Raw genomic sequence first — 26,726 nt, 5'->3', positions numbered from 1 at the left:
GGAGCGGAACATGGATGAAGGGGCTGCTGCGGAGTACAGTGCAGGACGGGAGCAGGGCTGAAGCTGGAGAGCAGAGGAGATGAAGGGACTGCGTGCAAAGGATGACACAGAGAGGAGGAGGAGGCCATGGATGAAGGGGCTGCTGCGGAGTACAGTGCAGGACGGGAGCAGGGCTGAGGCTGGAGAGCAGAGGAGATGAAGGGACTGCGGACAAAGGATGACACAGAGAGGAGGAGGAGGCCATGGATGAAGGGGCTGCTGCGGAGTACAGTGCAGGACTGGAGCAGGGCTGAGGCTGGAGAGCAGAGGAGATGAAGGGACTGCAGGCAGAGGATGACACAGAGAGGAGGAGCGGAACATGGATGAAGGGGCTGCTGCGGAGTACAGTGCAGGACGGGAGCAGGGCTGAGGCTGGAGAGCAGAGGAGATTAAGGGACTGCGGGCAAAGGATGACACGTGGAGCTAGAGAGGAACAGAAGCAGGTCAGGTGGAGGCCGGCAGGGAAGTAGAAGAGTAGAGCGTGCAAGCACTGCAGTTCTGCCATAACCTCTGCCCTCCTCCTGGCGTGCATGTGACGCGCCCCCTGGGCCAGTGCTGTAGGGGATACCCGGAGCCGGATCTCGATGGGGGTAGTAGTCCTTGTGGCGGTGACCCGGTCCGTGCCCAGGGTGTCAAACTAAGTGGCAGTCTATGGCAGTAGATGTTAACTTGATTGTCGACTACGCCACCCGTTGAGTGCGGCTTTGAAGCCGCCGCTGCAGAGCAGTCCGCTGAGGCCGGTGGTATATGTGCAGCAGGGATGGTATAACCCCCAACGGGAGGGGTATGGCCTCAGGGCAGCAGGTGTAGATGGTGGGGGTTGTGACGGTGCAGTAAGAAGACTCAGAGTCGGGAGATGCAGTTCAGGGTTTTTACTTACTGTTGTTCTTTTAGTCACTCTGGCCTTGAGTGACCACCCGAGCCGTGCTGCGTCGACCAGGTCCTGGACTCGGCCAACCCCCAGGCAATTCCGGAGCGTGGTTCTGAGCTCCTTTCTGACTCTCCCTTCCTCTGGCCGTTCCCACCAGGGATCCACTTTTGGCCGGCTCCCTCGGGTCTCTTGGTGGTCAACCCTCCTCTGGGCTCCCTGACCCTATACTTGGTGTGCCTTTCTAGTGGATTTGGTGAGGGTCGTGGCAGATCCTGACCACGACCTCCGGTTCCTGGCTAAGGTTTGTTTTGGCCTCTGCCAGCTTGGGATCCGGTACCCTTGTCCGCCAACCCTTCACCCTTCTGTCCTTATTCTGGGATCTTGGGGTTCTCTTCTTGTTTCCTCTCTGGGTCCTTCCTACTCCTCTCTCTCTCTCTGCAGGCTCTGTTCTGGAGCTGGGCCCAGCCGGAGCCACGGCTCCCTGTCAGCCCTCCTGGCCGAGCTCCTCTGCTCTGCTCAGGCTCTCCTAGACTCTTCTTCTCCCAGACTCTTCTTCTCCCTGCAACTAGATGGTGCCCACCTTATATATTCCCTCTATGTGTGAGCTCAGGTGACCAGCACCCAATGAGCTCCTATCTTTACCCAGACTACTCCCCCTATCTGCCCCTACACTACTGGGATGTTCCACCCCCCTCCCACTCCAGCCAGGGACAGACGCTGTCGTACCTGCACATATACTGGTGGGAGTACCGTCGTTCTGTCCCCCGGAAATGGGATGTATGTAGTGCATGCAGCCTACTAGCTCAGTTCCACACTCCATCCTTACCCGGGAGTGGAATACCACACCTCTGGCTTGAGGTGTAATACCCCTGTAGCAGCCGAGTCCTCAGGGTGCTACATTCCCCCCTGGTAAACCACAGCACGTCCTCGGGCTGTAAAGGAATAAAAACATCCACAAACATACAAATTTTTTTTCAAAAACATCATAAACATACAAAACACTATATATATCATCAGCATAAAACTTTTCATATAAAACTTTTCATAGTAAACATTCTTGTTCCTCCGGCCACGGTGCAACTTGCGACCGGGTAAAGTGCAACAGTCTCTTCAAGAAAAACACAGCTTTCCTATAAAACCAGTAGGGGGCGCCTTAGAAAGCGCAACTATATACAAGGGGAGGCATGGCCGCTCTCAGTCCTCGACCAGTGGGATTAAGGAAGGAATGACCGCTCTCAGTCCTCGGTCAGTGGGAAGAAGGAACATACGGGTAACAGTTTAATTTGCTGGTCCCAACGGGGACTATAATGGTAACAGTTCCTGTACCCCGACGGGTAACTATGCACAGTTCTTTTTACCGTACTCTAGTAACGGCGTCCTCCTGATGCTTCCTCCCTGTACTCCTCAGACCCGTCCGGGTCCTCTTGCTCCTCCTGACACCTCAGCTCTTCCTCTGTCAAACTGTGTACATGAAGGGCATAGGGTCCTTTGGCACATTGGTGCCGGGTGAATGTGACCTCGTCACCCAGGTATAGGTCACGACCTCTGTGTCCCTCCGGTAGGTGGGACTCGACATCTCTTCTGGTCACGAAGACGTCGCCGGGGGTGTGATGATCTCTGATGAAGCCCCAACCGTGCTGCAACTGGAATTTAATTACAGTCCCGGTGGCACTGGGACCGTGGGCTGCACGGGGGTTCCTTCGGGTCCGGCTCTTTTGTTCTGCACTTTTTATTTGCAGCCGCTGCTCACGGACCCGCCTCTCTCTTCGTTCTCGGTCAAAGACGTCCAACTGCTGGCGGCAGCACTCCGCACGCTTAGCTGCGGCCGCCCGGGTCTCCTGAGTGAACCCGATGAGGTCTCCTCCTGCGGGGTCCCACTCGAACTGCGCCTCCTCTATCGAGAGTGGGGTCATCTTGACGGGCGCCGGAGCCGGGATCAGGGGCTCATCCAGGGGTCTTTCTTTCCGGAGTCGGGGCTGGTGGTACTCCGGTGGCCACACAAAGGGCTGCCCATCCGGGCAAGTGTGCTGGGCAAATAGGTCTTCACCCAGGTGTGGCGCTGTGGACGTTGAGAGCGCGGTGGTGGTGGCGGCGCCCGGGTTCACCAGGCCTTGCGACCAGGCTTGGGGCACCCTGAATGTAAAGGGCACCGTGAAGACGGCGGCGCCCGGGGTTACTTGGCCCAGCGACCAGGCCGGTGGCTCAGTGGGGGTGGAGGGCGCTGTTGGCACTGTGGCGCCCGGGGGCACTCGGCCTTGCGACCAGGCCGGTGGCGTCTCCTGCTTGGCCGCGCTCAGGGTTGAGGCGCGTGACGTCACAGGGGGCGTGGCCGCGGCTTCTGTTTGAGGCCTAGTCGGGAGCGGTGACGGTGCAACGACGGGCACGGCAGGGGAAATTTCGGGCTCTGCGACGGGGAGCTGGGGCAGGCTCACGGCTTCTCGGCTCGGGGTAGTGACGTCCCCTTTACCTGCCTCCGTTTCTTTAGCTCCTTCCTCGGCGTCGTCTCCGGCCTTGATTCCTCCTGCACCATCCTCAGAGGCGGTCTGACTCCTCATCTCGGGTGGCGTGCTCCGCTGGCGGGTTCCAGCCTGCAGGGCCATCTCTCTGCTCCACTCCATCAGCGTTTCTCGCTGCACCTGGGCCATCCTCCGTGCGAGGCGCTCCAGCTCGGTCTGCGCACACTCCCGGTCTCGGGGGAGCTGTGCCAGGATCTCCACCAGGCCTAGTGGGGTTGTCGCTTGCAGCAGGCTCCTGACCACAGGGTCGGTGCTGCCTGACTCTCCCTCCATCTCCGGGTGCGACTTCTCCGGACTCCTCTCCAGACTCCTCCAGGCGGCTCCCATCTTCTCTGTTTTGTTCTGTATCCGCCCACATTGAGGGTGGTCCCGGGGCAACTTGGTGATTGTCAGTTCCAGGGGCAGTCCCCCCACGCTGATGGACATCTCTAACATCACAGTCTCTGCCGGTGGGGGCGGTTTCCGCTTTTGGCGCCATTCCTTGACCTGGCCCACGATGGGAGGTGGCCTCTTGCCACCCTCTGGCACGCCCATAATGGCGTCCACTCTGCCAGGGCGGGAAATCTTCTGAAATGGCGGGAATCGTCTCCCAGTGGCGGGAAACTCCGTGGATGGCGGGAAAAAGCTGCAGATGGCGCCGGATGGCGGGAAAACTCCACCGATGGCAGGAAGGAAGCGGAAGATGGCGCCGGATGGCGGGAATCTTCACCACAGGTAAGTTTGAACAGTCTTTTTCAGGCACGCAGTACCCGGTGGTTGCGGGCACGATATCCTGCCGACTACGCCAAAAGTTGACGCGCCCCCTGGGCCAGTGCTGTAGGGGATACCCGGAGCCGGATCTCGATGGGGGTAGTAGTCCTTGTGGCGGTGACCCGGTCCGTGCCCAGGGTGTCAAACTAAGTGGCAGTCTATGGCAGTAGATGTTAACTTGATTGTCGACTACGCCACCCGTTGAGTGCGGCTTTGAAGCCGCCGCTGCAGAGCAGTCCGCTGAGGCCGGTGGTATATGTGCAGCAGGGATGGTATAACCCCCAACGGGAGGGGTATGGCCTCAGGGCAGCAGGTGTAGATGGTGGGGGTTGTGACAGTGCAGTAAGAAGACTCAGAGTCGGGAGATGCAGTTCAGGGTTTTTACTTACTGGTGTTCTTTTAGTCACTCTGGCCTTGAGTGACCACCCGAGCCGTGCTGCGTCGACCAGGTCCTGGACTCGGCCAACCCCCAGGCAATTCCGGAGCGTGGTTCTGAGCTCCTTTCTGACTCTCCCTTCCTCTGGCCGTTCCCACCAGGGATCCACTTTTGGCCGGCTCCCTCGGGTCTCTTGGTGGTCAACCCTCCTCTGGGCTCCCTGACCCTATACTTGGTGTGCCTTTCTAGTGGATTTGGTGAGGGTCGTGGCAGATCCTGACCACGACCTCCGGTTCCTGGCTAAGGTTTGTTTTGGCCTCTGCCAGCTTGGGATCCGGTACCCTTGTCCGCCAACCCTTCACCCTTCTGTCCTTATTCTGGGATCTTGGGGTTCTCTTCTTGTTTCCTCTCTGGGTCCTTCCTACTCCTCTCTCTCTCTCTGCAGGCTCTGTTCTGGAGCTGGGCCCAGCCGGAGCCACGGCTCCCTGTCAGCCCTCCTGGCCGAGCTCCTCTGCTCTGCTCAGGCTCTCCTAGACTCTTCTTCTCCTAGACTCTTCTTCTCCCTGCAACTAGATGGTGCCCACCTTATATATTCCCTCTATGTGTGAGCTCAGGTGACCAGCACCCAATGAGCTCCTATCTTTACCCAGACTACTCCCCCTATCTGCCCCTACACTACTGGGATGTTCCACCCCCCTCCCACTCCAGCCAGGGACAGACGCTGTCGTACCTGCACATATACTGGTGGGAGTACCGTCGTTCTGTCCCCCGGAAATGGGATGTATGTAGTGCATGCAGCCTACTAGCTCAGTTCCACACTCCATCCTTACCCGGGAGTGGAATACCACACCTCTGGCTTGAGGTGTAATACCCCTGTAGCAGCCGAGTCCTCAGGGTGCTACACATGCAGGACGTGAGTGCCAACATGGCGTTATAATGACACTGCATGCACAGGCATCCCTGTATGCACCTGTGCGCACCCAGTGGCAGGGTTCTTTGAAGTTCTGGGCGCCCACACTGATATGATTATATCAGTGCTGGCGTCTGGACCCCTGCAGGCACCGGCTTTTGCCAGGACAAAGATCTCTTTGATCCTTTTGTCCTAGCAGTGTGACTCTCTACTAACATGGTAATTAACCATGTCAGCATATAGTCAAAGGCAATAGATGGACATCTGTCCATCTTCTTTTGACATGCCCAGACTTTTCTTGTCCTGGGCATATCTGAAAAGTAGGGGGATTATTATAAGGGGGCCAACTATATATGTGTGGAGGCACAATTATATTTATGTGCATGTGGACATATATATGTGTAGGGACACATGGGGACATAGGCACATAAGGCAATATATCCACATGCATATACAGGTACTTCTCACTAAATTAGAATATCATCAAAAAGTTAATTTATTTCAGTTCTTAAATACAAAAAGTGAAACTCGTATATAGAGTCATTACAAACAGAGGGATCTATTTCAAGTATTTATTTCTGTTAATGTTGATGATTATGGCTTACAGTCAATGAAAACACAAAAGTCATTATCTCAGTAAATTAGAATACTTTATAACAACAGCTTGAAAAATGTTTTTTATAATCCGAAATGTTATCCTACTGAAATGTCTGTTCAGTAAATGCACTCAGTACTTGGTCGGGCTCCTTTTGCATCAATTACTGCATCAATGCGGCAATGTGGCATGGAGGCGATCAGCCTGTGGCACTGCTGACGTGTTATGGAAGCCCAGGTGGCTTTGATAGCAGCCTTCAGCTCGTCTGTATTGTTGCGTCTGGGGTCTCTCGTCTTCCTCTTGACAATACCCCATAGATTCTCTATAATAGATTCTCTATGGGGTTAAGGTCAGGCAAGTTTGCTGCCAATCAAGCACAGTCTTACTGTTGTTTGTGAACCAGGTATTGGTACTTTTGGCAGTGTGGACAGGGGCCAAGTCCTGCTGGAGAATGAAATTTCCATCTCAAAAAAGCTTGTCGGCAGAGGGAAGCATGAAGTGCTCTAAAATGTCCTGGTAGACGGCTGCGCTGACTTTGGTCTTGATAAAACACAGTGGACCTACACCAGCAGATGACATGGCTCCCCAAACCATCACTGATGGTGGAAACTTCACCCTAGACCTCCAGCAGCTTGGATTGTGGCCTCTCCACTCTTCCTCCAGACTCTGGGACCTTGATTTCCAAATGAAATGCAAAATTTACTTTCATCTGAACACAACACCTTGGACCACTGAGCAAAAGTCCAGGTCTTTTTCTCCTTGGCCCAGGTAAGACGCTTCTGGCGTTGTCTATTGGTCATGAGTGGCTTGACACAAGGAATGCAACACTTGTAGCCCATGTCCTGGATACGTCTGTGTGTGGTGGCTCTTGTAACAATGACTCTAGCAGCAGTCCACTTCTTGTGAATCTCCCCCACATTTTTCAATGGCCTTTTCTTAACAATCCTTTCAAGGCTGCGGTTATCCCGGTTGCTTGTGCACCCTTTTCTACCACACTTTTTCCTTAAACTCAACTTTCCATTAATATGCTTGAATACAGCACTCTGTGAACAGCCAGCTTCTTTAGCCATGGCCTTTTGTGGCTTACCCTTCTTGTGGGGTGTGTCAATGACTGCCTTCTGGACATCTGTCAAGTCAGCAGTTTTCCCCATGATTGTGGAGCCTACTGAAACAGACTAAGGGACCTTTTTAAATGCTTAGGAAGCCTTTGCAGGTGTTTTTGTTAATTATTCTAATTTTCTGAGATAATGACTTTTTTGTGCTTTCATTGCCTTTAAGCCATAATCATCCACATTAACAGAAATAAACAATTGAAATAGATCACCCTGTTTGTAATGACTCTATATAATATGAGTTTCCTTTTTTTTATTGAAGAACTGAAATAAATTGACTTTTTGATGATATTCTAATTTAGTGAGATGCACCTGTGTATATATATATATGCATTCGCATACATGGTAGTATGAAAAAACATATATATATATATATATATATATATATATATATATATATATATACAGTACAGACCAAAAGTTTGGACACACCTTCTCATTTAAAGATTTTTCTGTATTTTCATGACTATGATGACTATGAAAACTGTACATTCACACTGAAGGCATCAAAACTATGAATTAACACATGTGAACTTAACAAAAAAGTGTGAAACAACTGAAAATATGTCTTATATTCTAGGTTCTTCAAAGTAGCCACCTTTTGCTTTGATGACTGCTTTGCACACTCTTGGCATTCTCTTGATGAGCTTCAAGAGGTAGTCACCGGAAATGGTTTTCACTTCACAGGTGTGCCCTGTCAGGTTTAATAAGTGGGATTTCTTGCCTTATAAATGGGGTTGGGACCATCAGTTGTGTTGTGCAGAACTCTGGTGGATACACAGCTGATAGTCCTCCTGAATAGACTGTTAGAATTTGTATTATGGCAAGAAAAAAGCAGCTAAGTAAAGAAAAACGTGTGGCCATCACTACTTTAAGAAATGAAGGTCAGTCAGTCCGAAAAATTGGGAAAACTTTGAAAGTGTCCCCAAGTGCAGTTGCAAAAAACATCAATCGCTACAAAGAAACTGGCTCACATGAGGAAAGCAAGACCAAGAGTCACCTCTGCTTCTGAGGATAAGTTTATCCAAGTCACCAGCCTCAGAAATCGCAGGTTAACAGCAGCTCAGATTAGAGACCAGGTCAATGCCACACAGAGTTCTAGCAGCAGACTCATGTCTTCAAAAACTATTAAAAGGAGACTTTGTGCAGCAGGCCTTCATGGTAAAATAGCTGTTAGGAAACCACGGCTAAGGACAGGCAACAAGCAGAAGAGACTTGTTTGGGCTAAAGAACACAAGAAATGGACATTAGACAAGTGGAAATCTGTGCTTTGGTCTGATGAGTCCAAATTTGAGATCTTTGGTTCCAACCACCGTGTCTTTGTGCGACGCAGAAAAGGTGAACGGATGGACTCTACATGCCTGGTTCCCACCATGAAGCATGGAGGAGGAGGTGTGATGGTGTGGGGTGCTTTGCTGGTGACACTGTTGGGGATTTATTCAAAATTGAAGGCATACTGAACCAGCATGGCTACCACAGCATCTTGCAGCGGCATGCTATTCCATCCGGTTTGCGTTTAGTTGGACCATCATTTATTTTTCAACAGGACAATGACCCCAAACACACCTCCAGGCTGTGTAAGGGCTATTTGACCAAGAGGGAGAGTGATGGGGTGCTACGCCAGATGACCTGGCCTCCACAGTAACCAGACCTGAACCCAATCGAGATGGTTTGGGGTGAGCTGGACCACAGAGTGAAGGCAAAAGACCAACAAGTGCTAAGCATCTCTGGGAACTCCTTCAAGATTGTTGGAAGACCATTTCCGGTGATTACCTCTTGAAGCTCATCAAGAGAATGCCAAGAGTGTACAAAGCAGTCATCAAAGCAAAAGGTGGCTACTTTGAAGAACCTAGAATATAAGACATATTTTCAGTTGTTTCACACTTTTTTGTTAAGTATATAATTCCACATGTGTTAATTCATAGTTTTGATGCCTTCAGTGTGAATGTACAATTTCCATAGTCAAGAAAATACAGAAAAATCTTTAAATGAGAAGGTGTGTCCAAACTTTTGGTCTGTACTGTATATGCATGCATATTTTAGGACACTTCCCTTTACACTCTTTCCTCAGTTCGAAATGTAATTAAGAAATGGCAGTCAGCAGCAAGGAAGACCAAGCTAAATCTCAGTGAGAGCTGCTCGTAGGATTGCTGGAGAGGCAAATCAGAAACCCCCCTTGACTGCAACAGACCTTCAGAAAGATTTAGAAGACTCTTTAGTTGTTGCACATTTTTCTACTGTTCGGAGACACCTGCACAAATATGGCCTTCATGAAAGAGTCATCAGAAGAAAACCTCTCCTGCGTCCTCACCATAAAATTTTGTGTCAGAAGTATGCAAAAGAACATCTAAACAAGCCTGATGCATTTTGGAAACATGTTCTGTGGACTGATGAGGTTAAAATAAAACTCTTTGGCCACAATGATCAAAGGTATGTGTGGAGAAAAAGGGGCACAGAATTTCAAGAAAAGAACATCTTGCAAACCATTAAGCATGGAGGTGGATCAATCATGCTTTAGGGTTGTTTTGCAGCCAATGGCACGGGATCATTTCACGGGTAGAGGGAAGAATGGATTCAATGAAGTTTCAACAAATTCTTGACGCAAATCTGTAAAAGTTGAAAAGAGGATGGCTTCTTCAAATGGATAATGGATCCTAAGCACACTTCAAAATTCACAATAGACAACCTTAAAGGCACAAGATGAAGGTTTTACAATGGCCCTCACAGTCCTCTGATCTGAACATCATTGAAAATCTGTGGCTAGACCTCAAAATAGCAGTGCATGCAAGACGACCCAGGAATCTCACAGAACTGGAAGAATTTTCCAAGGAAGAATGGATGAAAATCCCTCAAACAATAATTTAAAAACTCTTGTTTGGCTACAAAAAGCGTTTACAAGCTGTGATACTTGCAAAAGGTGGTGCTACTAGGTACTAACCATGCAGGGTGTCCAAACTTTTGCATCGGCCCATTTTCTGTTTTGTAATTTTGACCATGGGTGTTTAAACTTTTACATGCCACTGTGAGTAAAGGAAATTAAGTTAAGGAAGGATTCCTTATCTTAGACAAACAGGATTTAAACAAACAGTTGTCTATACTAGAGAGGAAGCTACAGTGTCGCATAACTGGGACATCCATTCTCCTAAGGAGAGCTGAAGATGCAGTGCCACAGCAATGAGTGTGTGGCCCTCATTGAATGGACTTTGAAAGTACTAGTGAGGAGTCGTACCGATGCACCTCAGCCAGTGAGGTCCTCACAAATCAACTTTGAGCACTGAGTTGCCCTGAGGGGCTGTAACGACACATCTCAACCTGTATGGTCCCCACAGGGATGATGGACCTTCCCATAATGGCTTGCTGGACTGTGATAACTTTTGTTAAAAGCTACATGTACCGCCACATGTAACCATAAAGTTCTTGACTCAGCATAATGCAGGAGAAACATTCATAAAGTGTTGTACCTGCTATCTGATATATATATACTTGTCATCAAGTTCTTGTTAAGTAAAGTAAAGTTTATTTTTGTACTTTGGTCTGCTTCATTTATCTCCATACCATCTGGACTGGGCTTGCCAAGTACAGTGGCAGCATACGGCCTTCAGAGTCGGGAAATATGACTCCGCCAAATTAAAGTCTGTGATGCAACGTGGCATTGGTGGATGGAACAAGACATGATGTCCCAGATGTGCTCGATTGGATTCAGGTCTGGGGAATGGACAGGCCATTCCAAAGCATCAATGCCTTCATCATGCAGGAACTGCTGACACACTTCAGCCACATGAGGCCTAGCATTGTCATGTATCAGAAGGAACACAGGGCCCATTGCACCAGCATACGGTTTCACAATGGATCTGAGGATCTCATCCCAGTACCTAATAGCAGTCTGGGTACCTCTGGCTAGCACATGGGGGGCTGTGCGGCCCTCCAAATAAATGCCTCCCCACACCATTACTGACCCACTGCTAAACTGGTCATGCTGGAGGATGTTGCAGGCAGCAGAATGTTCTCCACAGCGTCTCCATACTCTGTCCGTCTGTCACATGTGCTCAGTGTGAACCTGCTCTCATCCGTGAAGAACACAGGACTCCAATGTGGAATCTGCCAATCTTGGTGTTCTCTGGCAAATGCCAATGACCCTGCACTGTGTTGGGCTGTAAGCGCAACACCCACTTGTGGACGTCGAGCCTTCATACCACCCTCATGGAGTCTGTTTCTGACAGTTTGAGCTGAGAAATGGATGTTAGTGGCCTGTTAGAGGTTGTTTTGCAGGGCTCTTGCACTGCTCTTCCTGTTCCTCCTTGCACAAAGGAAGAGGTAGCAGTCCTGCTGCTGGGTTGTTGCCCTCCTACGGCCCCCTCCACATCTCCTGGTGTACTGACCTGTCTCCTGGTAGAGTATATGCTCCATGCTTTGGACACTGTGCTGACACACAGTTACCCTTCTTGCCACAGCTCTCATTGATGTGCCATCCTGGATGAGCTGCACTACATGAGCAACTTCTGTGGGTTGTAGACACCGCCTCATGCTACTGTACGTCTAGGGGTGAGAGCAATGACAAAATGCAAGTGACCAAAACAGCCAAAAAGGATGAGAACAGAGAAATGTTCTGTGGTCACCACCTGCAAAACCACTCTTTTATAGGGGGTATCTTGCTAATTGACTATAATTTCTATCTGTCGTTTCTTCCATTTACACAACAGAAAGAGAAATTTATTCACAACAGTGTTACTTCATAACTGGACAGGTTGATTTCACAGAAGTGTGATTGACTTAGAGTTACATTGTGTTGTTTAAGTGTTCCCTTTATATTTTTGAGTAGTGTACTTAACAGCCCCATACACGAGATACATGTTGGCTGAACGGTCATTTGGCAGATGGCTATTTTTCCCGACTCCCCCATACACACAAATATTCCAGCTTTCTTGTGGTCTGTATGAGAGAGTCGCCTCCAGACTCCTCTAGTGGAGGATTATCTACAGAAAAAATAAATGGATTAGCCTCTAAAATTCAGGATGCCAGATCCTTCTCTGCCCTGACATCATCTGTCGGGAGGCCCCCAAATACATTTTATAGTCAGCCACCCCCCCCCCCCCCCAATTCATTACTTCCATGCAACTTTAGTCTAATGTGTATGGGGGCTTTAAAATGTAACTCATTGGACGCTGCCTCTGGCCCGGCCTAATAGACTTTCGTACATTGCAGGTCCAGACACCATTATTAGGTACTTAAGTATCATAGTAACTAGGCAGCCCCATACTATCGAGTACTTGGGGGAGGAGGGGCATTCAGCCGAACTCTGTCACACCTTCTGAGATGCCATGTTTGCTTTTGACAGCAGCAATTGGTTAAACTGCCAGGGTTTATGTAGCAGCCGCACCTGTGCCATCCCTGCCATGAACATCTATGTTTAACATGTTAGAAAATAACAAAATGTGTCTTATGCTGTTTGCATGTTTTTTTATTTTTATAAGAATTGTTGGTGCCAATTTTCTTTTGAAACATTTTAATTTCTGCTTTTTTTCTGGTGTTTTTCTTGTAATATAGTAAAGCCTAAGGCCAGAAATAAACCCCATAAAACACTGTACATGGAGACTTTGCTATCAAATAATTTCTGCCCGCAATATTTGTGCCAACAAAAAAGGTTTTATAAAAGCATCAAACTTCTGTGTGTGAATCAGACATGAGATCTAACGTGATGGAAGATTACAGTCCGGGGAAGACGGGAAACATTCATATAGACGACCGGTGATGATATAGTCAGTGACGGACTGTGGCCAAATATGTTTCTAGAGCCGTAGTAGAAGATGAAGATGTCGTCCTCATTATGAAGTAGTTATTTCTCATGTCACAGGTAATGAATATCTCCTGCAGTATTACTAATGCCGATTCCAGTGTCCGTAAATGAGATGACAACTAGCATCATGGAAGATGAGTCTATGAGAAAACATATTCAGCTGCAGACTGCGAGGAAGAAACTACTTGTTGGCTGTGTTCTAAAATATATTTGTTTTATTAGCAGATGTAAAGAAAAAAACTAAATAGTGTAAAATAATAAATCTCCTCATATTTTTCTCTAATTATCTCCAGTAATTGTATTATTACACAGGATTTTTATGATGTTACATCTACTTATTTTCTTCTCATTCAGGTCTCTACAGTATTCGATCCGCTCAGTAAAATCTTCTATATAAGAGAGTTTTCCTGATTTATCCATCACAACAGGATATGGACAAGGACAAGATGGCAGAGAAAATATTACACCTTACCCTAGAGATCCTCTTTCGACTTACTGGAGAGGTGAGAGATTCTGATGACGTCACATTACATCATTCTTATCTATAGGAATAACAGATGGACAGAACTGGAGAGGTGAGGACCCTGGAAATGTCTGTAGTGAGATTTATTAATGTGTCTCTCCATAACCAGGATTACACAGTAGTGAAGAAGACCTCTAGTGAGCGCTGTCAGGCCCCTGTGTCTGAGGGATGGGGAAGACCCCTGAGCCCAATCACTGGGCCTCCACCTCACCCCCTGATACATGAGGACATCAATAACCAGAAGATCCTAGAACTCACCTACAAGATGATTGAGCTGCTGACTGGAGAGGTGACACTGCTGGGAATGCTGGGACATTATACAGTAATGCTATGAAGGGATCGGGGGGGTGACTGTATCATTATGTGTATCAGGTTCCTATAAGGTGTCAGGATGTCGCTGTCTATTTCTCCATGGAGGAGTGGGAGTATTTAGAGGAACACAAAGATCTGTACAAAGACGTCATGATGGAGGTTCCCCAGCCCCTCACATCACCAGGTAATAAACAGGACTAAATACACACGGCCTATAATTATCTGTATGTAAAGAATGAATTCAGTCCCTGTATGTGTTCCCTCCAGATCTATCCAGTAAGAGGACAACACCAGAGAGAAGTCCCCGTCCTCTTCTTCCACAGGACTGTAAACAAGAAGATCCCAATGTTCCTCAGGATCATCAGGTAGATGGAGAGAAGGTGTCATGAGATCTCCCCTATGATGTGTAGACGGCTGTGAAGGTCTTGTGCTCAGCAAGGCTGTGGTGTCGGAGTTGGAGCCCATTTTGGTGGATTTGGAGTGGTATCAAATGGACCGACTCCTAAAATATATAATAAATTGGGTACAGTAGTTCAATGCAGTTTTTGGGGAATATTTTTTCATAAGAATTTGGGAAAGTTATGAAATGTCCTATAAATGTCTGTCCTATTCCTGATCTAAGGGTCTGGACTTTTAGCTGAGATGAATCTGTGCTACAGTAAATTTATCACTTAAACATGAGCCATGTATGAGGGAGTCGTGGAGTCGGTGTCATGGAAATTGAGGAGTCGGGAGTCGGAGGTTTGGCTTACCGACTCCACAGCCCTGGTGCTCAGTCTTGTTTTATCCACCAGTATTATATGTTTTATACTTGTGTAATGAGAATGGTGGAGATGGCAGGATTAGAGCTGATCATAGATGGGACTTCTCCATCTGTCTGTGACTTTTACAATATTTGTTTCAGGGTGAAGATCTGACCCATATTAATACTACAGAGACATATGTGAGGGGTGATGAGCGGTGTAAAGAGGAGATTCCTACATATGACTACCCAGGTGAGTAGTAACCACTAAATGCAGAGAAGTTACAGATTATTCTCAGTCACCGGCTGTGGCTGCTTTATCGGTGGTGTAGTCCGGCCATATCACAATCGTGTGATCACCATTCTCCTCTAGATCACAACATTCTCCCCTACACAAAACTGTTAACCCCTTTCTGACGTTGTAAGTAAAAATACATCCCTGTTCCCTGGACTGTATGGACTAGGTACATATTATTACGACATGGCGATCGCACCCGCACACAGGCTGTACTAGCGCAATCGCCGCCCAGGTCAGCTGATTCTGACATCTGACACCCGGCACGCAGTGCCCGCACCTCTCCCGGCAGCACTTAGTGAGTGCGCAGAGGGACAGCAGCGGGGTCCCGATCGTTGCCATGGTGACCCGATGTCGTCATGATAACATCCGGGTCACCAGCCCCAGCAAGTTAAGTTTGATCATGCGCAGTGCATGATCAAAGTAACTTGTGTCTGCAGAGCTGACAGTTTAAAAGTTATAGCAGTGATCCTGCTCTGCTATACCTTATAACTGCGATCAGCCTGTTGTAAAAATATATTAAAAAATATATATTTTTACAAGATATATTAAAAATAATATATGGAAAAAAAATAAACAATAAAAGCACACATATATGGTATTGCCGTGTCCGGAACAACCTGACCTATAAAATAAAGCTGTCCCACTAGTTAACCCCTTTAGTGAACACAGTAAAAGAAAAAAAAACTAAGCAAATAACGGTGCTTAATCATCATATTTCCAAACAAAAAGTGGAATAAAACGCGATAAAAAAGATGAATGTAAATAAAAATGGTACCGCTGAAAACGTCATCTTGTCCCGCAAAAAAGAAGCCGCCATACAGCTCCATCACACGAAAAATAAAAAAGTTACAGCTCTCAGAATAAAGTGATGCAAAAAAAAATAGTTTTTATTGTGTAACAGCGCCAAAACCTAAAAAAACAATATAAATGTAGTACGGCTGTAATTGTACTGACCCGAATAATAAAGCGGCCTTATACATTTTTCCACACGCAGAACGGCATAAAAAGAATGCCAAAAAAACAATTCCTGAATTGTTGGTTTTTGTTTATTCCACCTCCCAAAAATCTGAGTAGAAAGCGATAAAAAAAAGTCACTTGCCCAAAATTAGTACCAATAAAAACGTCAACTTGTCCCGCAAAAAACAAGCCGTCACATGACTGTCGGCCGAACTATGGAAAAATTATAGCTCTCAAAATATGGCGATGCAAAAACTTTCTGTGCTGCTGAATGTCCTCATATGGTCCCTACAAGACCAGGTCCAATCTTTCTGGCCAAACTTCACTTTTATGATCGATAACATTAAATGTGCAGTCAGGGCCAAGTGTGAATTTCTGTACAATAACAACAGAGTTTCCCTTTATCCTGACTTTTCAATTTCTTTTAAAACCGACTAACTTCAAACAGGATTGTGATAAACAATACAGAAAACATTACACCTGTGCCATGATATATCTCTAAGCTGTGCGTGGCTGATGGCTGTAATATACATTTATTCACGCCTGCAGGAGATGTGTTGGCTCGAGCCCTGGTTTCATGGATTCACTCCACGTCATAAATTCCATTATGTTTTCAATCCTAAGGAATTCAGATTACTGCACAATCTCTCCTGAAATGGGGGCGCTAATACTTTCTCTACTCTTCTGGTCAGGTTATTGTAGCTCCAATGGTCCACCATAAATGAGTGCAACTCCAGTTTAGTGTTGGATTTCTCCCTTCATACATATGTTGTTGTTGAGGATGTAACATAGAATAAAAAAATGTCTTTTTTTATAGCTTTATTTTGTATGATAGTTTGATTGTGGTCGGATCGGCCTGCCTCACTTATGTGAGTCTGTAACTCCCTGGTAGTCTTTAAAAAAAGATCTCCATTGCCTCTTCCAAATGCCCGAGATCTAAATTTAAGACACCTCAGCTCTGCACTATTAGAAAAAGTTCTCTTTGAATGTCTAATATTTCTTCTTGAAACTCATCTGACAGAAAATATTGGCCCTTATGATAGTTTAGATTCCCAAGAGCCACCGAGCCCCATACTCCAATTACCCCAGAGAGGTTTCACCACTAGTTACTCATTTATTACTGATGAAGACTGTTGAGTTTGATCATTTCAGTAGATGTTATTGTCTGTAGTCAGTTTTTGACTACAGTAGTTACTGCCCAAATTTCTCTGATTTAACCCCTTCCTGCAGCCAGTTTTGTGATCCTAATCAGGCCCCATTTTTCAAATCTGATGTGTGTCACTTTATGTGGTGATAACTTTGAAATTCTTCTTAAAGGATAATAGGAAACAAATGGACCTTACAAATTATTTTCCTTGAATCCTACAATATCCTATATACGGTTGTACACTACTGTCTGGGCACATGGCAGGTTAAGAAGGGAAGGAGCGACATTTAGCTATTTGAATATAGATCTTGCTGAAATAGTTTGCAGACACAATGTCGCATGGTCACCTGCCAGCTCAAAAGATGACCACCACAAACAGGCTTGGTGCCATCTACTTCATTTTCCAGATCCCACGAATTGTCTTGTTCATCACCCTTTAACCCCTCTACATGGATCTGGACACAGAGACCCCCTAGGCTTGGGCCACGGTGTTACCTGCTGTTCTGTGGTGTGAGATGGCAAGAAGAATAATCAGGTAGTCGGGTCAGAACCAGGAGGGCAGAGAACATACAAAATCAGAAGACACAAGAGTAGTCAGTAAACGGGCCGAGGTCACAACAGGAAACAAATCCACAAGCCGGGAGCTGAGCACAGAGGACTGACCCAGAGGAGAACAAGGCTGTATCTGGCGGCTTCCAGCAATATGCTTCCAGCTTTAGTAGGGTGCGGTGATTTCTAATTGGCTGAAGCAGGGAGCAGATTACTCCAGCTGGACAGAACACACACCCATACTGCCAGACTGGATGGTACTAAAGGTCCCTGGCACCCTAATCTTACTGGCTGGAAAGAGCCTGCGCCGCCCAGAGCTTCTGGTTCTGACGTCTCCTCCATCACCAGCGCCGCCTGCAGGATGAATAAGGCGGCTCCTGGTGACAGAAGCAGACGTCGCAGGAGCAGATCCCGGAGGAGATGGGACCCACCATTTACAGAAGTCCTAATGTGACCAAATTACAGAAAACCGGAGCAGTAGAAATCATCATAAATTGACTCCATTTTGGAAATTATAACCCTCAGTGAATTAATCTATAGGAGTAGGGAATATTTTGATTCCACATGCAAAAAAAGAAGAAAAGAGAGGCGCTCCTGTGTATACCCGGTGATCTTTGAGGGGAGGAAAATGGAAATAGAAATGTACTAACCTTGTGTGGTTGCGCACCGCTGCACAACCACGGATTAAGGCTCCGGTGTGAACTGCACACCGCACGGGTCTCAGGCTGACCGGCTGAGAGAATCACATGGGGTGTGACATCACCGCGGGTCCTTGTAAACGGTTAATAAGCTGATATCTGCAGCCCCAAACCACCCACCCAAGAGGGAATCAAGAATACAAAGTACAAAGTCGCTGCGGTTTTCAATGGGGTAAGGTGACAGCAGGCCGGGGTATTTGTTACTCCATCATTTTCTTTATTAATCACATGGCTTCACAACATGTTTCGGCTAATACCGCCATCATCAGGTGATGGCCAATATTACCACACAAGCACTTTATATAGAAGTTTAACCAATTAACCAGCAGGTGCCAACAATTAACCAGTTAACCCTCAAATCTCCATTACCATATATACAGGTTCCCATTCTAAGGGCCAACCTGACTTGGCCGATAACAGAGACAAAACATCAACACTAACATAAGACTACATGAAAAAACTATATATACATATAAAAGAAGAATATAAAAAGAGTAAAAGCTGCATATATTCAGAATTACACTCATATTAAAAACCTAATAAAAATAAATATCCACTATATTTTTCAAATCCACATAAATTATATTACTTAGTTAATAATATTTTCAAGTGAGAGATTCAGACCTTCCGGGGATAAAGTTCCCAACTTATAGATCCAATAATTTTCCCGGTTTACCAACCTTTTCTATCTATCATGCACCGTGTCAGATATATGATCAATAATCATTAGGTGCAGATATTTTGGATCTTTCTGATCTTCTAAGAAGAAGTGCTTTGACAACTATGTAACAAATCTCCATTTCTAATATTCTGCCAATGTTTATTTAGCCTGGCGCGCATTGGTTGTATGGTGCGACCTACATACTATAGACCACATGTACACTCCAACAGATATATCACATATGACGGCAGTCTGTCCGGCATCTAATCTGAAAAGTCTCCCCCGTGGTGAGCAAGCTAAAAGTTTTTGTTCCGTTATTAATGATCCCACAACAGAGACATTTTGATGTTCTACATGTAAAGCACCCATCCCCCCTTCCTTGGTTTATATTTTTATACTTTATATAATTCTTAGTCAGTGATGTGGAGCTAGGCGCTAACACATTTTTCAGATTCTGACACCTCCTATATATAATCCTTGGTTTGGCCGGCAGTTGCTTGCCCAAAATGGGATCACTGGATAAAATGAACCAATACGTCTTCAATAGGTTATTAAGAGTAACTCTAGATTGGCTAAATGTTGTAATGAGACTATACTCGGCACTCAATGGGTTAATAGTCTAATTTTTTTTTACCACATTGGTAGGTCCGGCCAGATTCCCCTTATTGTTTATCATTTCCAAGCATTTTTCTTGGGATAAACATTTGGCTTTCTTATATGCATCACTTAATAATTTGTCAGGATATCCCTTTTCCCTGAATCTCATCTTTAAAATCCTAGATTCATTAATAAAATCCACATCTCTACTACAATTTTTCCTAATTCTCCAATACTGTCCATAGGGAATATTACGCACCCAGACTGGAAGATGGCTGCTATCATATGCTAGGTAACTATTCACATCCACCTCTTTGAAATGCGTGGAGGTGATTATCTTTCCTTCTGGGTTTTTTTTTAATCAGGAGGTCAAGGAATTGAATACTTAAACTGGATATATTAGATGAAAAACTAAGACCCCAGGTTTTATTATTTAATTCAGATACAAATATAGATGCTTCCTCATGGGTACCGGTCCTGACAAAGAAAAAATCATCTATAAATCTCCTAAAGAGACATATATGTCTAGTATATAGATGGGACTGTACGATGAAGACAGACTCAAACCTCCCCATAAATAAATTAGCATAGCTAGGGGCGAATCTCGTCCCCATCGCACAACCTCTCATCTATGTCTAGTATATAGATGGGACTGTACGATGAAGACGGACTCAAACCTCCCCATAAATAAATTAGCATAGCTAGGGGCGAGTCTTGTCCCCATCGCACAACCACTCATCTGTTTATATGTGGTCTCTTCAAATAATTTTTTTTATTGTTTAAGATAAACTCAATACTTTCTAATAAGAACCTTTTCTGTTCCAAAAATATAGAGGTATCTGAACACAAATAATGATCAATAGCCTCTAAACCTAAAGTATGTGTAATGTTGGAGTACAAGGAACTCACATCTAAGGTACAAAAAACATAATAATAATAATCTTTTTATTTATTTAGCGCCAACATATTCTGCAGCGCTTTACAATTCAGACAATTTACAGACATTATTGGCACTGTCCCCATTGGGGCTCACAATCTACATTCTCTATCAGTATGTCTTTGGAGTGTGGGAGGAAACTGGAGAACCTGGAGGAATCCCACACAAACACGGGAGAACATACAAACTCCTCGCAGATGTTGTCCTCGGTGGGATTTTAACCCAGGACCCCAGCGCTGCAAGGCTGCAGTGCTAACCACTGAGCCACCATGCCGCCCTCCTCCTAGGGAGGTAAATCCCTCATCAAGCTAATAAAATGTGAAGAATCTTTTAAATAACATTCAAGCCTAATCACATATTTTGTAAAAACAAATCGACATAATGTGATAAATTAGCTGTTATAGATTTTATCCCCGAAATGATGGGGCGACCAGGGGGATTGGTAGTACTTTTATGGATCTTGGGTCGGAAATAAAAATAAGGGGTCTGAAAAAATTATATATCCAAAAATCTTTTCTCTCTCACATCCAAGATCCCCTCCCTAAGGGCCCCCTTAGTTAAGCTTTTATATTCCATAAAGATGGTGACAGAATTATCACAATCTAATTTATTATAATAATCAGTATCGCCCAGTATCCGCAAACCTTCTCCAGTGTACCAACCCCGATTCATCACCACAATACCACCGCCTTATCAGCTTCCTTAATAATTATTCCTTTATTCTTCCGTAAACTAGAGATGGCTTGTCTTTCTGGAGCCGTCAGGTTATCCCTCTTTTTAATATGAGTAAAAGTGCGAATGTCTTTTAAAATCAGTTGCTGAAAAGTCTCGAGATGACTTCCCTTATGGTGAGTAGGATAAAAATGAAATTTACCACCTAGTGGAACATGGTGGAAACCCATAGCGGGCACGTGATTTTCGACTCCATTATTAGCAAGGGGTATACTGGCGTTTATTGATTTACGTTTTTCTTCAATAATAAAGTGATGTTTTAACGTCAATTTCCTAAAGTACTCATTCAAATCTACATATAAATTGAAAACATTCAAACTTGAAACAGGTCAAAAAGAGAGTCCTCTACTCAATCGTGAGATCTCAGCCTCAGACAAGGTGTGGTCAGACAGGGTAAAAATGCCTACCATTTTCTGTTTCTCATCTTTTTCGCTTTCCTCAATATTTACCCTAATGGCTTTGTCTTTTTAATTAGCAAATCCTACAGGGCTGCTATTTTTTGGGATGGCTCTACCTCGCCCCCTACATCCCCGATATTTCTTTTTCTTTTTGGTTGGCGAACTTGGGCCGGCTGAAAAAACGGTGGGATTTTTGTATCATAAAGGACCGCTGTGTTTCTTTTGACCATTGAGAGGCGGTGCAGTTTCATCAGTTAATATTACAGCTGGTGATATCAATTCTATTGAAGAAGTTATATTTTGTGGAGGTGGTAGCTTCACTGATTTATCAGTGGAACCTTCCTCTAATGATGTATGCCCTACACTTAATGACTGAGATATTATTGGTAAGGAATTTTGGGAATCAGGATGGATAGTTAAAATAGAAAAATCCAATACACTAACACTCTGCGTTGAGGTTGCACCAATTAATTCATTTAACCCAAAATGAATTAGTGATGATTGCTCTGTATCATTGGAAACACCACTATCCTTATTCACCACTGGTAAGATAGAATTAATAGCTCCACCAGTGTTTGCTTGATTCTCCCCAATAGGAGAAGGACACAAAGTAACTATTGCACTGTTATTTTCCATATCCATAGTTTGATTCGACAGGCACTTTCTGCACTGTGGATGTTGGAGAGTGAAAATTGCAAATATTCCATTTTATTACCCAACACATTGTCTCCTGGATCACAATCTGGGCACTTACATACCATAAATTAAGTGGGTTCTTCTCACTATAGTAATGCCAAGTACATGGATGATAAATGTGGTTTGGACACATTGCAAGGCTCAGAAGAGAGGAAGAGATATGACTTCGGGAGAGAGCGGATATTGCTGGATTGGTTTATGGAAGCCATGTTGCTTTTCTAGAACCTTTGAGCCACTAATAATGTGGAAACCTCTGTTATTACACTGACAGATGATGGACCTGAGTTGGGGACTTGTTTTTTGTGAGATGAGTAGCAGTTTTTATTGATATTCTTTTCACCTACAATGGTGAAAATAATATTTGATACACTGCTGATTTTTCAAGTTTTCCCACCTACAAAGAATGGAGAAATCTGTAATTTTTATCGTAGGTACACTTCACCTGTGAGAGACATAATCTAAAAAAAAATCCAGAAAATCACATTGCATGAATTTTTACTTAATATTTGGTACAGAAACCTTTGTTTGAAATTACAGAGGTCAGAAGTTTCCTGTAGTTCTTGGCCAGCTTTGCACACACTGCAGGAGGGATCTTGGCCCACTCCCCCATACAAATCTTTTCCAAATCTTTGAGGTTTTGGGGCTGTCGCTGGGCAACATGGAGTTTCAGCTCACTCCAAAGATTTTCTATTGGGTTCAGGTCTGGAGACTGGCTAGGCCACTTCGGGACATTGAAATACTTCTTATGGAACCACTTCTTAGTTGGCCTGGCTGGGTGTTTCGAGTCATTGTCATGCTGGAAGACCCAGCCACGACCCATGTTCAATGCTCTTACTGAGGGAAGAAGGTTGTTGGCCAAAATCTTGCGATACGTGACCCCATCCATCCTCCCTTCAATACGGTACAGTCGTCATGTTTGGGATGGTGTTCTTGGGTTTGTACTCATCCTTATTCTTCCTCCAAACACGGCGAGCGGAGTTGATACCAAAAAGTTCTATTTTGGCCTCATCTGACCACATGACCTTCTCCCATGCCTCCTCTGGATCACCCAGATGGTCATTGGAGAAGTTCAAACGGGCCTGGACATGTGCTTGTGTGAGCAGGGGGACCTTTAATGCCCTGCAGGATTTTAATCCATGACAGCGTAGTGTGTTACTAACGGTAATGTTTTAGACTGTGGTTCCAGCTCTCTTCAGGTCATTGTCCAGGACCTCCCGTGTAGTTCTGGGCTGATTCCTGACCTGTCTCAGAATCATTCTTACCCCACGAGGAGAGATCTTGCATGGAGCCCCAGACTGAGGAAGATTCAAAGTCATCTTGTGTTTCTTCCATTTCTTAATAATTGTGTCAATAGTTTTTCCATTCTTGCCAAGCTGCTTGCCTATTGTCCCGTAGCCCATCCCAGCCTTGGGCAGATCTACAATTTTGTCCTTGGTTTCTTTAGACAGCTATTTGGTCTTGGCCATGGTGGAGGTTGGAGTGTCTTTGATTGAGTGTGTGGAAAGGTGTCTTTTATACAGGTAACAAGTTCTAACAGGTGCAATTAATACAGGTAATGAGTGCAGAGTAGGAGGGCTTCTTAAAGAAAAACTTAACATGTCTGTGAGAGACAGAATTCTTGCTGGTTGGTAGGTGATCAAATACTTATTTCATACAATGAAATACAAATTAATTATTTTAAAATCATACAATGCGATTTTCTGTTTTTTATTTTTAGATTCTGTCTCTCACAGTTGAAGTGTACCGACGATAAAAATTACAGTCCTCTCCCTTCTTTGTAGATGGGAAAAATTGCAAAATCACTAGAGTATCAAATACTTATTTTCCCCACTGTACATAACATTGTTTGGTGGCTTTTTATTTCATATTTGGGAGGCAGAATGAACAAACAGTTGAACACCACACTTTACTGGTTCACGCTATGAGGTTTTCTATTAGACTGTGAACTGTCATTGTCTTGGTGAATAATTCAATATTTTTACATAACTTGCCATTTTTACAGACAGTTTAAGTAGAAATGTTCAAAACTATAAAATTCAAGGATATTTAATTCAAAAATAATAATTGATTTTCTTCTTGGCAGATGACTGTACCAGAAGATCAGAGGGACAGCCGACATCTTCAATTTTTAAATCAGATGATCTTGAGATCCCTCAGGCTACAATTGAAGTGAATTCCATTACTCCAGATCTACCATCATCCCTTCACAGCAAAGATTTATCATCTAGTCTTATGAAACAGGTCCTGTCTTCTGATTCATTACTGACTATTAAGGAAAATCAAAGTCCCAAAATAAGCATTAAAAAACGAGTTGCTCCTAAAGCAAAGAAGCCATTTTCACATTCTGAATATGGAAATAGTTTTCCTCTCAAAATGTCTCTTCTTAAACATCAAAAAATTCACACAGCAGTGAATATATTTTCTTGTTCCAAGTGTGGGAAATGTTTTAACCAGAAATCAAATCTTGTTAGTCACCAAAGAACTCACACAGGGGAGAAGCCATTTTCATGTTCAGATTGTGGGAAATGTTTTACAGAGAAATCGAGTCTTAAGAAACATCAGAGAACTCACACAGGGGAGAAGCCATTTTCATGTTCAGAATGTGGGAAATGTTTTGCAGAGCAATCAAGTGTTATCAAACATCAGAGAACTCACACAGGGGAGAAGCCTTTTTCCTGTTCAGAATGTGGGAAATGTTTTAACCAGAAATCAACTCTTGTTAGTCACCAAAGAACTCACACAGGGGAGAAGCCTTTTTCATGTTCAGAATGTGGAAAATGTTTTACAATGAAATCAATTTTTGTTAAGCACCAAAGAACTCACACAGGGGTGAAGCCTTTTTCATGTTCAGAATGTGGGCAATGTTTTAGTCATAAATCCGATGTTGTTATACACCAGAGAACCCACACAGGGGAGAAGCCTTTATCATGTTCAGAATGTGGGAAATGTTTTACACAGAAATCACATCTTGTTAGTCACCAGAGAATTCACACAGGGGAGAAGCCATTTTCATGTTTAGAATGTGGGAAATGTTTTACACAGATATCAAGTCTGATCAGACATCAAAGAACCCACACAGGGGAGAAGCCTTTTTCATGTTCAGAATGTGGGAAATGTTTTAACCGGAAATCAGATGTTGTTATACACCAGAGAACCCACACAGGGGAGAAGCCTTTTTCATGTTCAGAATGTGGAAAATGTTTTAACCGGAAATCAGATGTTGTTATACACCAGAGAACTCACACAGGGATGAAGCCTTTTTCATGTTCAGAATGTGGAAAATGTTTTACACAGAAATCAAATATGGTTAATCACCAAAGAATTCACACAGGAGAGAAGCCGTTTCCATGTAAAGAATGTGGAAAATGTTTTATTGTGAAATCAGATGTTGTTATACACCAGAGAACTCACACAGGGGAGAAGCCTTTTTCATGTACAGAATGTGGGAAATGTTTTAACCGGAAAGCAGATGTTGTTATACACCAGAGAACCCACACAGGGAAGAAGCCTTATTTATGTTCAGAATGTGGGAAATGTTTTACCGAGAAATCAACTCTTGTTACACATCAGAGAACTCACACAGGATAGAAGCCATTTTAATGGAAAATGTTTTGCGAATAAATCATCTCTTCTTAGTCACCAGAGCAGTCACAAGGAAGAAGCCTTTTTTTTTTTCTTAATATGGGAAATGTTTAACTTGGAAAAACAAACTTATTAGCAAGAAAAAATCTTTCTAATAAGTGAGTGTGTCTTATAGACTTTAGGCAGCTTCCTGTTACTGAGGAAAACATTGAAACAGTGTCCTTCCTGATCAATCAGAAAATTGCTCTCTCCTCCACTCCACTTATCTAACTGATTGGTGCAAAGTAGGAGAAGAAACTACAGGAACCTGCACAGAGGCTGCATGTCCTGAATGAGCAGCTGAAGACTTCCTCAAGGACCTTTCAGATCATTTATGAAATGAGCCATTTTTAATGATTTTGACCATGTGAATTCAAATTGCACAATAAAATTTTTAGTTGCCTCTTGTTTCTGTGATATCAGAGTTTTCCTTTTACTGCTACATATAATTGATGAAAAAACACAGCAAAAAAGGGCAGCAGGGACCTGCCCAGATCTTCAGAACTAAATGCACTACCAGGGTGCAGCAAACCCACATAAAGATGGCGGCTACACAGGTGCAAAATACTGATGAGACAATCACTCACAACCTACCATTTCATGGAGGGGGTGACTGCAAATAATGGCTTGTATAGGGTGCTGTTCACACTAGGGTAGTGCACAGTATCCGGCTTACAGTCTACTAGTTAAGCCCATACTATTAGATTAGGCGGGCTGCCCAGTATTATCCAAGTGCACCCCATAGGAACAGACACCCCAGTTTACAATGCCGGAACTGATGGGCCTGGCTGCACCCTGGAATTAAAAAGTGCAAAAATACATATATATAATATATGAGATATTAGTTGATATGTTGGCCAAAATATGTAAGCTCGGAACCCGCGACAAGGGTTCT

The 26,726-nt window shown here is 44.6% G+C and overlaps 1 protein-coding gene across 3 annotated transcripts in view; it reads left to right on the top strand.

The window, feature by feature from the left end:
• The window catches only part of LOC141220370 (uncharacterized), a 135,066-nt gene extending 108,851 nt beyond the window's left edge, over positions 1–26,215 (top strand). For 2 of the 3 annotated variants that reach the window (XM_073666297.1, XM_073666295.1), the window contains exons 2-7: positions 13,318–13,466; positions 13,596–13,775; positions 13,859–13,982; positions 14,066–14,163; positions 14,703–14,793; positions 24,294–26,215. In XM_073666297.1, coding sequence (XP_073522398.1) covers positions 13,395–13,466; positions 13,596–13,775; positions 13,859–13,982; positions 14,066–14,163; positions 14,703–14,793; positions 24,294–25,798 — 2,070 coding nt within the window. In that variant the 5' untranslated portion in view covers positions 13,318–13,394 and the 3' untranslated portion in view covers positions 25,799–26,215. Of the gene's footprint in view, positions 1–12,686; positions 13,021–13,317; positions 13,467–13,595; positions 13,776–13,858; positions 13,983–14,065; positions 14,164–14,702; positions 14,794–24,293 lie in introns of those variants that run through there. The other variant, XM_073666296.1, reaches the window with a different exon arrangement.
• The last annotated feature ends 511 nt before the right edge of the window (positions 26,216–26,726 follow it).

Source organism: Phyllobates terribilis, unplaced genomic scaffold (assembly GCF_046119375.1).
Source record: "Phyllobates terribilis strain yellow unplaced genomic scaffold, ASM4611937v1 Scaffold_285__1_contigs__length_2463970, whole genome shotgun sequence".
Taxonomy (NCBI): Eukaryota; Metazoa; Chordata; class Amphibia; order Anura; family Dendrobatidae; genus Phyllobates; species Phyllobates terribilis.
Note: the sequence above shows the minus strand (reverse complement) of the source record. Positions and strands in the feature narration are given on the sequence as shown.